This window comes from Lissotriton vulgaris, chromosome 10 (genome assembly GCF_964263255.1).
Source record: "Lissotriton vulgaris chromosome 10, aLisVul1.2, whole genome shotgun sequence".
NCBI classification, from domain to species: Eukaryota; Metazoa; Chordata; class Amphibia; order Caudata; family Salamandridae; genus Lissotriton; species Lissotriton vulgaris.
The window spans coordinates 433,447,610-433,462,462 of record NC_141698.1 but is presented as its reverse complement, the minus strand read 5'-3'; the positions used below and the strand labels follow the sequence as shown (position 1 = coordinate 433,462,462).

Genomic DNA, 14,853 nt, shown 5'->3' with positions numbered 1-14,853 from the left:
CATAATACTGGCACTACTCAATCAGCTTCGGGCAAAATGGGGGAAACAATAAGCTGAAAATTCTCTAAGGGCCTTATTACGTTGTCGGGCTGACCAACCTCTGGTCGGCAGTACTGACACCGCTATTACAAAGCGACTGCACATGGTGTGTTCGCATACTCCAATTTCTCTATGGTAGGGTGTGCTGCAGTTGAAAACTGGCCGTAGCACAAGATCACATAGAGAAATGGGAGTTTCTGTTAATCCCTGCACCGTGGGGCCCACTCGGCCTCCAACCGGAGGCCGCGGGGTGAAGGGGGCACTGCTAGGGGTTCTCAACGCCGCTTTCCAACAGACTGTCCATGTCGGAAAGCCTGACATGGAAAGCCTGTCAGAAACTGCCATCGTAATCCTGACAGCAGAAATGCCGTACATAGGGATTACGGTGTGACCTCCGACGGAATGACCCACTGGTTTCACTTTCGACCGCCAGCATTGGAATGTGGCGGTCGGAAGTGAAACTGAGGATGTGACTCGGAAAGCCTCCAACCTGTGGTCAGAGGCATTCCGAGTCACATCGTAATGACGCCCTAGGTGTTTTCTGTTGCCATTGTCTCCCACCTCAAGAGGACAAGATAATGGGTGTAAAACACTCCAGTAACTCTCTGAAATAAAAAATATGCAGAGGTAAACATGATATGCTATGAATCCCTAACATGACACTGATTTTTCTTTCCCTGCTTCAGTGTTCTAAAATTGCTGTTAGGAAGTGTGGACACTGATCAACTCAATATAAAATAAATACTCCTGACTCAAATTATGACGCAGGTCAATATTTTCTGATGTAGTGAAGGACTGAAGGTAAAAAAAGAGAGGCTGGATCCTGATTTGAGATTTAAGAGACATGGGCTACCAGCAGGTTTTCGATTGTGTTGTATTACATGGGTAATTATAGAAAAGCATTAACTACGGTGCCTTCATAGTCTACCAGTCAATTCAGTTAACTCGATTACACATTACGGGGCCAAAACTGAGCTGGACGGTGCAGGGATGCTAAATTGGACAGAAATTGCATGCCTACTCCATGCAAATATGAGTTATTGTCCACAGAATGCGGAATACCCATGCAGACCAAGAATTTCCAGAGTCTTTGCAGCATGTGTGTGTTCCAATTGTGCGAACAATCTGCTTCCATTTACCACCTGCCAACAGCAGCTATAATCAGGTCTGGTGTTCCCACTCCTGGCAATCAAGGTTCAGTTCACCTCGGATGAGGCAGGGCATTACTGCACCCAGATATCCTGCTCAACCGAACTATATCAGAGCCAAGATGTTTACCTTCACTTGTTCATAGACAGACCTAAACATTTTTTTCTGAATAAATTGAGAGGAAGAACGAGGTAATAATGGCTACTCTTCCAAAATGTGGAGAGGGTGTGGCTTAATAGCTAGAAGAGTCGACCTGGAAGCTGCAGAACCAGGTTCGAGCTCGGCAGGGACGATCAACATCCTGTGACTCTGGGTAAATCACTTAATCTCCCCTCGCCTAACAAAATGAGTGTATCCATCTGTAATGCAACTAGTTCTCATGTACAGTGCTTTGATACCTCCGGATCGAGTTTGTGCTATATAAAAAGAAAAGAAAATGCTCCCAGGTGATGCAGTACATTAAGTAAAACATTTTTATCAACAGAACCTTGACAACCTGCAAGTCCCGGGCAATGGTTTGTCCTAGAATCAAGAGACACTCTGTGGGGAAGGTATGCAAAATTTAACGTGCCCCCTTCTGAGGCCCTCAATAAGATAGCCATCAGCATTAAGTCAGGTTCACCCAGAGATCCTGCTTCCCCTAAGGTGCTAAGAGGGAGTATTGAGACTCTCGAGCTCTGATTAGGACACCTTCTTCATCTCAGGAATTATTCCAAAAAAATGGAAAGAGGCTGTTGTTCTTCCATTAAAAAAGAAGCCCCATGTTAGTATGGACCAATTAGATAACCTGCGTCCTATTTCACTGCTTCCATACTTTACAAAAGTTGCTGAGAAGGTAGTAAATATCCAACTGACGGCCCACATCTGCAAGCATAACCTACTTCATTCTACCCAGTATGGGTTTCGGGCTCTCTACTCCACCTAATCGGCTCTGCTTCTTTCCATGGAGACCATTCGGAAATATGTAGACGAGTGACAGACGGCGGCCTTAATCTTATTAGATTTAAGTGCCGCTTTCGACACTGTTGCTCATTACACCCTGCTAAAGTGTCTAAGAAAGGGAGGTGTAGCAGGGAGCGCCTTGAAATGGATGGAATCCTTTTTGTCCGAGCGCAGTTTCCAGGTGGCGCAGGGATCCCACTATTCTAAAGACACCAAGTTGAAATGGGGGGTACACAGGGGTCCGCCCTTAGCCCGACCCTGTTTAATCTCAACATCACTCCTTTGGCGGAGATCACTGAAAAATTCGGGGTCAGTGCTGTGTTCTATGCTGACGATACTCAACTGGTGGTGTTCCTTACACAGGCACAGGAGAAGGCAGCTTTTAATTTTGTAACCTGCCTTCAAGAACAGGCGTCTTGGATGGAGAATAACTGCCTTAAATTGAATGGTAACGCGACTGAGGTGCTTGTCATAGGGAAAGCACCATCAGTATGGTCGTCGGCATGGTCTCCTCAGCCACTGGAACCCACCCCCAGGCCGTGCGAATAGGTTAAGAACTTAGGGGTATGGCTGGACACCAAGCTCTCATTTTAGATTCATACCAGGCGTGTGGCAGGTGCATGTTTTGAAGTCCTGCGCGGTCTCTGGAAAACTCTAGATGTCCTGCCTACTGCAGCCAGGAAAACCATGATGCATGCCCTGGTGACATCGCGTCTGGATTATGGGAACGTACTGCACCTGGGAGCGAATGTTCAATGCATTCAGAGACTCCAACGTATCCAGAATGCAGCAGCACGCCTGGTCTTGATGCTTCCAAGGAAAGCCTCTTCTAAGAGGGCCTTAAGCTCCCTTCACTGGCCTCCAATCAGGGAGAGAGTTCTGTTTAAGGCTCTATGTATCAGCCATCGGATTATACATAGGAAGGGCCCCACCTACCTGCATGACCTATTAACTTCCTATTCCCCGACTCACCAATTAAGATCGAGTGGGACGGGGTTGGTGAGTATCCCTACCATCAGGAGAGCAAGGATGGGTGATTGCTCCTTCCGCTACCTGGCAGCTCATCAGTGGAACAAACTCCCTCAGGACCTCCGAACGGGGGTCTCGGAGACTATTTTCCGTAAAGAACTGAAAATGTACCTTTTCCCCTCTGAGTAGACTCTCCGCACTAATGTCCAGCTTTTAAGTTCCCCCCTTGTGTTTTCTGTTTCAGTTCGTACCGTAGTGCGGGGACACACTAGCCTAGTGTAACCATGCGCTTTACAAATGTGATTATTATTATTATTATTATTCATTGTTGACATAAGGCAGTGACTCAGTAAATGGTGTGTGGAGAATCATCAGAAAAAGCATCTTTTCTAAAGAAAACTCTAGGAGAAAGGTGTTTTCAGCCTGAAAGGTGTTGAAATTGTTCTGATTCAAAGTGGAATATTTCCAATTTTTTTTTAACAAATCCACTAGCAGGACCTCTGCCTACTGAGGAGGCGAGCTGCTGCACTGACGCTTAGCAAGGACAACTGAGACAAACAAGCATTTGCAATACAATTGGTCTCGCCTTAGGGACCTTATATCTATTTAGCTATGCAGCACATTGGCCTGGGTGCTGAAACATCTTCTGTTCTTTAACATGAAGTGAAAGTAAGCACCAAATGCGTGATATGTCAGGTATGGGAACACATGGAGATAAATTAAGCCTTTCAGCGGGAAATGGAAAGATCTGTTTTTAATTTAAAATCAGGACCTTCAGTGGTCATATAACTGAAAATACAAAATTTTAAAAAATATGATTGTCTGTGGGTGCTCATGGAAAACAATTTCTATGGACTGGAATCTAGAGAATGCTAAAGTGATTCTGGTATTTTACTGACCTCTGCTGGTCGTAAATAGAGTCAATTGCCATAAAAATTAAATAAAAAGTCCCTCAGCAGAAACCAATTCTGGTATTTTACTGACCTCTACTTGTCGTTCTCTATCAAGACATTTAAATAGAGGCAGTTGAACAAGCAGAAAGCAATTCTGGTATTTTACCGACCACTACTGGTCGTTTTCTATCAAGACAGTTAAATAGAGGCAGTTGAACAGAAAAAGAGTCCCTATGTGGAAGCAGACAAGTCCTAGGGCTGATCTTCAGAGCCCACAACGTACATACAGATATAAGTATATACTAAAGTATATACAAGAGGTCTTGAATGCTCGACCTAAAAAGGCATGCGAAGATTACCTTGGTGAACCAGAGGAAGTCCTGCATGAGAAGGCAGGAGTAGGAGTCATCTATTTCCACCACTGGGATCTGATCCTCAGACGTTACTAGAATGTTGTCATCTTTGTAGAATATGGAGGTTAAATAGAGTCCTCTGAAACAGCAGAGAAAAAAACACAACAATCAAATTATTTTGACAAATTAAAGTGAGGAGGAAGGCTCTTTTTTTTAATTTTCATGTTGGAGACTTACTGTAAAGGTCTTGGATCAGAGACATATGCACCTTGTATTGCCTGACTGTAGAAAGTACATTGTGTGGTGCTTAAAATGTGGGGTTATGGCTTGTCAGCAACTACAGGTGCAATCCACAGCCAGACTTCACTTGAAGTTTCTCACAAGGACGTTGTCAAATTCCATGCCTATGTTTATTTGTAGCAATAATAATTTTTAGACGTATATTTTTGAAGGTGAATGATGTCTAAGGATGACACACCAATCAAATTCTGCTTGTGTCTGTGTCTTTTTCATTGGTAAAGCGCAATCTTGTCATCTTAAACGTTTGCTCTCTTAGCCAATAATATTTTCATTTATCCAGCCCATTTCACACAGTACCACGCATGGAAAAACAAAGGGAGTCATTTGAAAAAATTAATACATGATACCTACATAACCCACTGATGTGCTTGTCAGCCTGTTTACTGAGAAAATAAGTTGTTATCACTTGTTTATTTTTTTGTAATCAGCTAATTGGAAGTAGGGTCAAAGATGCAGTTAGAAGAAGGGATTATTTAGGGAAATCTGGGACTCACACTACTCAAATGTCATTAAGTAAGAAACACCCCTTGTACCAGGTCAAGATTATCTCTCAGGCTGTAAAATAGGAAGATATACTTTAAATACATTACATTCTGTTGAAGGTTGCTAGTTCCTGTATCTATTTTTTGGTAGCTTTTGCCCTATTTGAAAAAGCCATGGTGCCAAAATTTAGCTGAAATGTATTGTTGTCAAAACAGTGAAGGATGCGTTGCAAGTTAGAACATCGAGAAGAAAAATACTGCTCTGCCTATACGACCACCAACATATTAGCGCTAGTATATATAAGTACATGTTTACTATTCTTAACTCTGCATCTGCACCTATGTACCTTGAAAATAAATTAATTCTTCAGATTATATATATATATATATATATATATATATATATATATATATATATTACCTACTGGCGGTCGCCAGTAGGTATATATAGTTAGGATTTTTTCTCTATGGGATTTTTGAAAATTCTATGTCTAATAACTTTGGCGTTTGTGGACGGAATTGGCTGAAATTTTCAGGAAAATGGAACATTTTGTTTCTGAGCAGCCCCTGACAATTTGGGGGGGTTTCATCAAGGGGGGGCCGAGAAAAAAGGGGGGTCCCAAAACGCGTTTTTCCCATGTTAATTTCCATAGGGCGGTTGGCCTCACTTTTAGCTCGAACGGCTGAATGGATTTGCACGAAACTTGGCACAATTGTAGGGACTGTTAGCCCGATGTGCCTTTGCTAGGTCCCAATATATGTGCTCCAGTGGATTTTGAGTAATTTAGGTTCAAAAAAAGATATATATCTGGGCGGAGCCTAACCACACATCTGATCTGATTGGCTGTCAGCACTTCATCCAAGAAGTGTTGGCAGCCATCTTGGGACCAATATACATGATAGCACCTCATTAAAAAGCATTGTAGTTAATAGAGGGTTTTAGGACTTTAGTTACATTATAAATCATTTGTTGATGGTACCAGACTCGTTTTAGGAATTGTGGTGGGTTCTAAGGTGATTTTACTATGTGAAAAAACCTTCTGCTGTGATATCATGAATATTGTTTAAAAGAAAACTAATATCTCATGATTTTCCCACAGTGGTTTGGAAGGGGATCTATAAGCTAAACTGAAAGCATATTTTCTGTAAATTCACATTATCTTTCTCAGTCATGTGAAAATGAAGTCTGACATTCTCAGTAAAACATGTACATCCAACAAGGACAGAGACTGTCAGTTGATTCCTTTGTGTTCTACTGCAGCCTCCTAGAGTATTCTAAAGAACAACTAGAGCGCTAACAGTCCTACTTATTACAAAGGTATGGCACACCTGAAGCCATCTTGATTGGAATAAAGTGGTAACTCTTAAAACATTTAATTTAAAAAGAAACAACATGAGGGGGTATATTTTGCCATAGAAAGTATGATTAGTGCTGCAGAATGAAAAATTAGGGCACATTTTGAGTGACTTCTCAAATCCTTTTCTATTTCATTAAAACATTCTGACATGCAGTCTCCCAAAATGGCCACCAGAGACAAAAGAGCCCAAATGTAGCCCAAATATCACCCAGATGTAGCCCAAGTATAGCCCAATGACAGAATGTCCCAGAGTGTTCTAAAGAACAACTAGAGCGCTAACAGTCTTACTTATGACAAAAGTATGGCACACCAGAAGCCATCTTGATTGGAATGAAGTGGTAAGTCTGAAAACACTCAATTTAAAAAGGAACAACATGAGGGGGTTAATTTTGCCATAGAAAGTATGATTAGTGCTTCAGAAAGAAAAATTAGGGATCATTTTGAGTGACTTCTCAAATCCTCTTCTATTTCATTAAAAAAATTCTGACATGCAGACTGAAACATGCACTTTGAATACCAGCAGCAGACGTCCCTGGTGAGCAGTAGCTTTACTACAGTGATCTAATGTGCAACTAGAGTGCTAACATTCAGAATTTATGGCAAATGTGTGACACATCTGAATGCCTTCTTGATGGAACCAAAGTAAACAAGCATTGAAAATGCAATAGATCTCGCCCTCGTTTAAGTTAAAGCCATTCTGTTTGTAATGAGGTGGCTTTTTAGCTTTGCTTTTATTAGTGTTTTTTCAACTTTCATGTAAATAACATGCATCTGTATGCATATAAGTATATGTATGCATGCTATTATGTTTGTATTTATATAGATATACAGATGATATATGTTTATATATGTATGTATATATATATATTCACTGAAAAAAACATAGGTTATAGACCATATATAGTTAGGAATTAGCATTTACAAAACCTTGAAAATTCACTGAAAAAACCATAGGTTATAGACCATATATAGTTAGGAATTAGCATTTACAAAACCTTGAAAATTCACTGAAAAAACCATAGGTTATAGACCATATATAGTTAGGAATTCGCATTTACAAAACCTTATTTTACTCACACAAAACCATTGAAATTCCATATATAGTTAGTTGCACTAACTATATATCGCGCACCCGCAATCCACTGCTGATGATGTCACATATTACATCATTCATGACATGGTCAGTGACATCACTGATGACATCACTGATGACATCTCAAATGACATCACTGATGACATCACTGATGACAACATCCAGTGACTGTATGTTTCTGTAAAGTTAAAATATGTCTTACATATTGAAGAATGAGTGGATGTATTAGTGTCTGGATGAAGGATTTAGTAGGTGCATGACTGACTGTATGAGTGAGTGATAAAATGTGTCTCACTGAGTGCATGGGTTAGTGACTAAACTGTCTTAATTTGTGCATCATTATGTCTGTTGTTCTGTAAACTGTTGCATGTGTTGATAAGTAGCTATATGAGTAACTATATGGGTTATTGATTGGTTGCCCAAGTATTTGTATGGGAGACTGAGTGTGTGTGTGGGTGGCTGGGAGGTGTATGACTCTGTGCATAGATGTGTGAGCAGTTGATTCACTAGATGTATGGTTTCAAAAGTGCATGTGGAAACAGCTGTATGGGCGGTTGACTGTGTGCATGAGTGTATTGGTGAGTGAATGGATATCTCAGTGCTACATGTCAAAGTAAGTACATATGTAAAACACAGTACATGTGAGAGTTGACATATATAAATAACTGTGCAAAAGAGCCAGTGAATGCGTGAGTGGCTGTATGGATCATTGTGAACTTGTATCAGGGATTGTATAAGAGAGTAAATATGTGTTAGTATATGTTTGAATAAGTAAAGTTTGTATAACTGTATAGTTGAGGAAATGGAGGTGTGATTGATTCTTTGCATGACTGACTAGGTGTGTGAGTAACTCCATGGATGAGTGACAGTCTGTGAGTGTCTGTTTACACTGATTGTATCTAAGGTTATATTAGAGTCTGAAGAGGTTCATCGTATTATCACATGAATGATATCATCAGTGATGTGATCAGTAATGTCAAATGAGATGTCATCAGTGATGTCATCAGTGATGTCATTTGAGATGTCATCAGTGATGTCATTTGAGATGTCATCAGTGATGTCACTGACCATGTCATGAATGATATAATATGTGACATCATCAGCAGTGGATTGCGGGTGCGCGATATATAGTTAGTGCAACTAACTATATATGGAATTTCAATGGTTTTGTGTGAGTAAAATAAGGTTTTGTAAATGCGAATTCCTAACTATATATGGTCTATAACCTATGGTTTTTTCAGTGAATATATATATATATATATATATATATATATATATATATATATATATATATATATATATATATATATATATATATATATATATATATATATATATATATATATATATATATATATATATATATATATATATATATATATATATATCCATACAAATTGCTCCGCAACATAAGCCTGTACCTTAAAGGGCTGCCGGTGCAAACAGTGCGTAGCTTCTGTTTCAAAATCCAAAGATCCCCTCCTTTCCATTCAAAAGAGGTGCACCGACACTGGTTAGGTTTCAATTCAACTTGATTTATTGTGAAACAGCACGAAGGTCAGAGGCTTCCAAATCCCAACGTTTCTGCTCTCAGCGAGCCTTGATCACGGGAGATAGTCTCTGATTTGAAAAGGGCCCACGTGGTCTCTCTTTTTATCAACGTGGGCCGTAAGTTCATGCAGAGTGCGCACAGGAAAATTATCAGCATAGGATGGTAACTAGCGCCGTCGTTTCCAATAATGTGAATGACATGCTGCGCATATCCTTGCTGTCTCCCCTAACGTGGCCTCTGCTCTCTTCTTTTCGGGGAAAAGGGTTTCCTGTCATATATCTGCGTGCTTCCAGAGACGCAGTTCGGAGGTCCCCGCTTCACAAAGGGTCCGGAGCACTCTCGTACTGCTGTGGCAGATTTTGTGTGCACCAAGGGATTGGTAGAGCTCCGGTACCTGCCACCTTGCTGCAGAAAGAAAAAAAGGCGGTTGCCAGGTAACCCACCTGGCTCTGGGTGATGTGCACGGCCACACCGACCCCCGCTGACATTTGGACTACAGCACGACGGCGGAAGCGGTCAGGGGACTCGAGGGAGCATCTTTTGTGGACACTTCAAGGACTTACACATGGGCCCACATAAGTGATGTAATATGTAATATGTGACGTCATCAGCAGTGCATTGCAGGAGCACAAGTTATAGTGAGTCCAACTAACTATAACGTGGGAATTTCAATGGTTTTATGTCAGTAAAATTTCCAGCTAACTATAACTGGTGTGAAACCTATGGTTTTTTCAGTGAATTTAATAGGTTTTTTAAATGCTAATTCCTAACTACAACGGATGTGAAACCTATGGTTTTTTCAGTGAATTTCATAGTTTTTTTAAATGCTAATTCCTAACTATGACTGGTGCGAAACCTATGGTTTTTTCAGTGAATTTCATAGGTTTTTTAAATGCTAATTCCTAACTATATATAAGGCCCCAAACCGATGTTTTTTTCTTTGAATTTCAAAATTTTGTTAATAGCAAATGTCTATAGCTCTGAAATGTAATATTTTTGAAAAATGAATGAATCCTATATTTTATTTGTATTTGAAACAATTTTTTTAATGTATATATATATATATATTTTTTTTACCCTGGAACGCTCCCGGGGCGCGCCCCGGTGAGCGCCCCGGAAAGCGTAGTCTTTTGAAGCGCCCCAGGGCGCGCTCCGGAGAGCGTCCCGTAAGCGCTATTGCCGCAAATGAAAACATCATCGTGACGTATCGCGTAGCCGCTTCCACGTGATACGCACGGCGTAAGCGCACCCAGAAGCACTCGAGCAAATACGATCGCGCAACGTAAACATCCGACACGCTTACGCGACGCGACCCGGGGCGCGCCCCCGCGTCGGTCATGTGACCTGAAAATAACACTTTTTATTGGTGCAGAACAGTTTTGGTTTCATAATGATGAAATCCCTGGTCTTGTGACCTGAAAATAACACTTCTCATTGGTTCAGGCCTTTTTTTCCCAAATGATGAAAGACCCCACCTTTTTTCCTTATTCTGACTTTGTCCTTTGACTTAATAAGACCTGTTTTGCAATCTTTGAGGTATATTTTGTACTTTGAAATGGCTACAGTAGCAGCAGCAGCTGGAGCATCTGCACCCCCACCACCACCACAACCACCAAGAGGACCACCACAAGATTACATTGGTGGTCAACAAGAGGAGGAGGAGGAGGAGGAGGAGGAGGAGGAGGGGAGGAGAAGGTGGCTGCAAGAACACAATACCCCATACCAGCCAAGACCACACATTGTATGGGAGTTTTTTCAATCCCAGAGGGCAAGAAAAAAGTCAATGCGGCCAAGGTGACTTGCCTAATCTGTGGCATGGAACTTTCAAGGGGGAACCCTAATAAAAAATACTCTTTTGGAAACAACACCATGATTCGCCACATGCAGCGCAGGCATGCGATCAACTATTCTGCTGCAGAGATGAGGGAACTGGCCAGTAACCCTCCCAATCTTCAAGCACCACCTCCAAAAGAAAGCAACCCACTCCATCGGGACCAGAGGCAAGGGAGGCGATCCCTTGCATTCAGCCACGGTTTGCGAATTACCGAATAACATGTATTCATTGTGGTAAGACCATCTCCTATGGTGAACTGAGCATAAAGCTCATCGTCCTTGCTGGGGACAACCACAAATGCCCCAAAAAACCCTAATTTTTTCTTTTTTTTTTTTTGCTCCAGTTGAGCCATTTTCAATTCCCTGTTTTTTCGTTTCTCCCCATAAAAATAACAAAAAAATATAAAATAGTTCATAAAAGCCAAAAAAAGTACAAAATCTTCCAAAAAACACTAAAAAAATATAAAACAACAAAAAGAAGAAAAAAACAGTTCTTTTTAGAACTACCTCCAATTTATAAAAAAAGGCTACATTTTTTAAAAACTCTGTCATTCTTCTTTCCCCATGGGCCGCTCCCCGGTCCGCTTCCCGGTGCGCGTACAGGGCGCTCCCCCGCGCAAATAAAAAAAAAAATAATAATTTTGCACCGTGGGGCCCTTTTATAGCCCCCACATCAAACCTAGGGGGTCAGGGGGGTCTACCCTGCCCCCTTATGGTCATTTCCCCCTTTTTTTCCACCTCTTGTGTCTCTATCCTACCGAGACACAAGATGGCGGCCGGTCCGGACTGTTTTGAATGTTTACAGACACCCGAGAGCCAATCAGCTTTCCGTGCGCACCATAGATATATATATTTTTTTTAACCTAAATTACTCAAAATCCACTGGAGCACATATCTTGAGACATAGCAAAGGCACATCGGGCTACCAGTCCCTACAATTTTGCCAAGTTTGGTGGAAATCCATTCAGCCGTTGGCAAAATCCATTCAGCCGTTCGGGATAAAAGTGAGTTCGACCGCCCTATGGAAATTAACATGGAGAAAACACGTTTTGGGACCCCCCTTTTATCTCGGCCCCCGCTTGACGAATCCCCCCCAAACGTTCAAGGAAGGACCGGAGCTCCGTGAGGCAAATTTGAGGAAATTTTCATGCAGATTCGTCAACCAGTGCCAAAGTTATTCACAATAGAATTTTGAGATTTTGCATTGAAAAAAATCCTAACTATAACTACCTACTGGCGACCGCCAGTAGGTAATATATATATATAAACAAAACCCTTTCAGGCATAGAGTGATGCATTAAATTATGCAAAAAAGAAGAGAACTCTGGGAAGTTCTCAAGTTTAGGTGGAAAGCAGCTCCTGTTAGAGCACTCTCACACCAGTGACACTCTAGATCTGCTCACCTCAAATGTCTGTTCTTCTATCAAAGACTTTAATCATAGATTAGCACAGTGCCATCCACGCTGAGATAAAAAAGGACAAAGTCTTTTGCCATTTCTACAGCAAAATCTTTAAGCATAAGGCTAACACAGTGCTGTCCTTGCCGAGCTATAAAATGACAAAAGTCATTTATCACACTAGGCACAGTATTACAGCTTTGAATTGGTAAATTACCAACTCAAGCCAACGTGAAATGAATAAAAGCAACCCCTGACACAGTGTTTCGCTCTAATTAGAGCTCTTCAGAGAGGTATAGCTTTGTCCAGACACAAGGGAGCACCCAGTATCAGTCAAAACAAAACCCTTTCAGACATAGAGTGACGCATAAATTATGCAAAAAAGAAGAGGAGAACTCTGGGTAGTTCTCAAGTTTAGGTGGAAAGCAGCTCCTGTTAGAGCACTCGCAACACCATAGTGCTCTAACAGGAGCTGCTTTCCACCTAAACTTGAGAACTACCTATATATATATATATATATATATATATATATATATATATATATATATATGTATATATATATATATATATATATATATATATATATATATATATATATATTACCTACTGGCTGTCGCCAGTAGGTATATATAGTTAGAATTTTTTCCCTATGGGACTTTTGAAAATTCTATGTCTAATAACTTTGGCGTTTGTGGACGGAATCGGCTGAAATTTTCAGGAAAATGGCACATTTTGTTTCTGAGCAGCCCCTGAAAATTTGGTGGGGTTTCGTCAAGGGGGGGCTGAGAAAAAAGGGGGATCCCAAAACGCGTTTTTTGCATTGAGTTTTCCATAGGGCGGTTGGACTCACTTTTAGCTCGAACGGCTGAATGGATTTGCACGAAACTTGGCAAAATTGTAGGGACTGTTAGCCCGATGTGCCTTTGCTAGGTCTCAATATATGTGCTCCAGTAGTTTTTGAGAAATTAACGTTCAAACCAAGATATATATCTGTAACAGCGCTCTGGGCAGCGATCCGGTCCGCTTACTTTTCGCTTATCGGAACTTTGCGCGCAGAAAGCTGATTGGCTCTCCGGTGTCTGTCAACATTCTAAACAGTCCGGAGCGGACGCCATCTTGTCTCTCGGTAGGATCGAGAGAGAAGAAGAGGTGGAAAACGAAGGGGGAATTTAATGAAAGGGGGCAAGGTATCCCCCTCTTGACCCCCTAGGAATGTTGTTGGGGTTATTAAAGGGTCCCGTGGGGAAAATAAAAAAAAAATGATTTTTCACGGTAGAAGCGCGGCCGCGAACTGGTAGCGAAACGGGAATTCGCCATTTTGTGCTTCGTAAATTAAATTACTAGTTATAAGTGGGTGCGGGAGACGTATCCTAATCCCCTATGTTTCCTGAGGGTGGGTGAGGAGGCTGATATATGTTGATACATCTCTTCCAGCGGCTGTGCGTGAGCTTTTTTTTTTTTTTTGCTGCGTGACAGTCCGGAGCGGCCGCCATCTTGTCTCTCGGTAGGATCGAGAGAGAAGAAAAGGTGAAAAACTAAGGGGGAATTTAATGAAAGGGGGCAAGGTATCCCCCTCTTGACCCCCTAGGAATGTTGTTGGGGTTATTAAAGGGTCCCATGGGGAAAATAAAAAAAAAATGATTTTTCACGGTAGAAGCGCTTCACGGGCCGCGAACTGGGCCGCAAACTGGTAGCGAAACGGGAATTCGCCATTTTGTGCTTCGTTAATTAAAGTAGTAGGTATAAGGGGGTGCGGGAGACATATCCTAATCCCCTATGTTTCCTGAGGGTGGCTGAGGAGGCTGATATATGTTGATATATCTCTTCCAGCGGCCGCGCCATCTTGCCTTTTTTCGAATGCCACAATTTTGTCGTGCACGGCAGCCATTTTAGATGCCAGGCTGGTCCCAGGCTATCACCTACCCCTGCGGATGTAGTTTATGGCCCCAGCTGTAGAGAATTCAGACATGCCAATCCTCCTGATTCAGGCGTGTGAGTACTGATTTCAGTGCTAGTCTCCCGCCTCCCGATTTCTGCAAGCAAAAACCCGGGGGCATATTACGAACAACTAGCGATAATTTTTGTCTCTAACTTGTTTAGAGACAAAAATTATCGCCGCACATCGGCGATTTTTATCGCAGATAAACCTTGCTATTATCGCAGAAAAGTCAGCGATATTCATGTATTATCGACCTAATGCTCTTAGCCATGTTATCCACCTCCCATTGGATAACATGGCTAAGAACTGCTCAGGGCAGGTGTTAGATTTTGGAGATATTCGCGCTTAGCGCGAATATCTCCAAAAGTTGGTAATAGAAGGTAGCGATGTTAGGGACTGTTTCTAGTCGCTAACATCTTGGCACGCCACTTTGCATGTCATTAGTGATAAGTATCACTGACATGCAAAGCGGGGCCCAAGATGGTCGCTATCTCCTTTTAGCTGTCACTAACTGGTGTTAGCGACAGCTTGATAATAGGGAAATAATTTTATCT

At 41.6% G+C, this 14,853-nt stretch overlaps 1 protein-coding gene across 2 annotated transcripts in view; it reads right to left on the bottom strand.

The window, feature by feature from the left end:
- The window catches only part of LOC147685366 (ankyrin repeat and fibronectin type-III domain-containing protein 1-like), a 3,163,580-nt gene that overhangs the window by 319,726 nt on the left and 2,829,001 nt on the right, over positions 1–14,853 (bottom strand). For both annotated transcript variants that reach the window (XM_086941288.1, XM_086941289.1), the window contains one exon: positions 4,352–4,484. In XM_086941288.1, the coding sequence (XP_086797414.1) occupies positions 4,352–4,484 (133 nt within the window). The remainder of the gene's footprint in view (positions 1–4,351; positions 4,485–14,853) is intronic.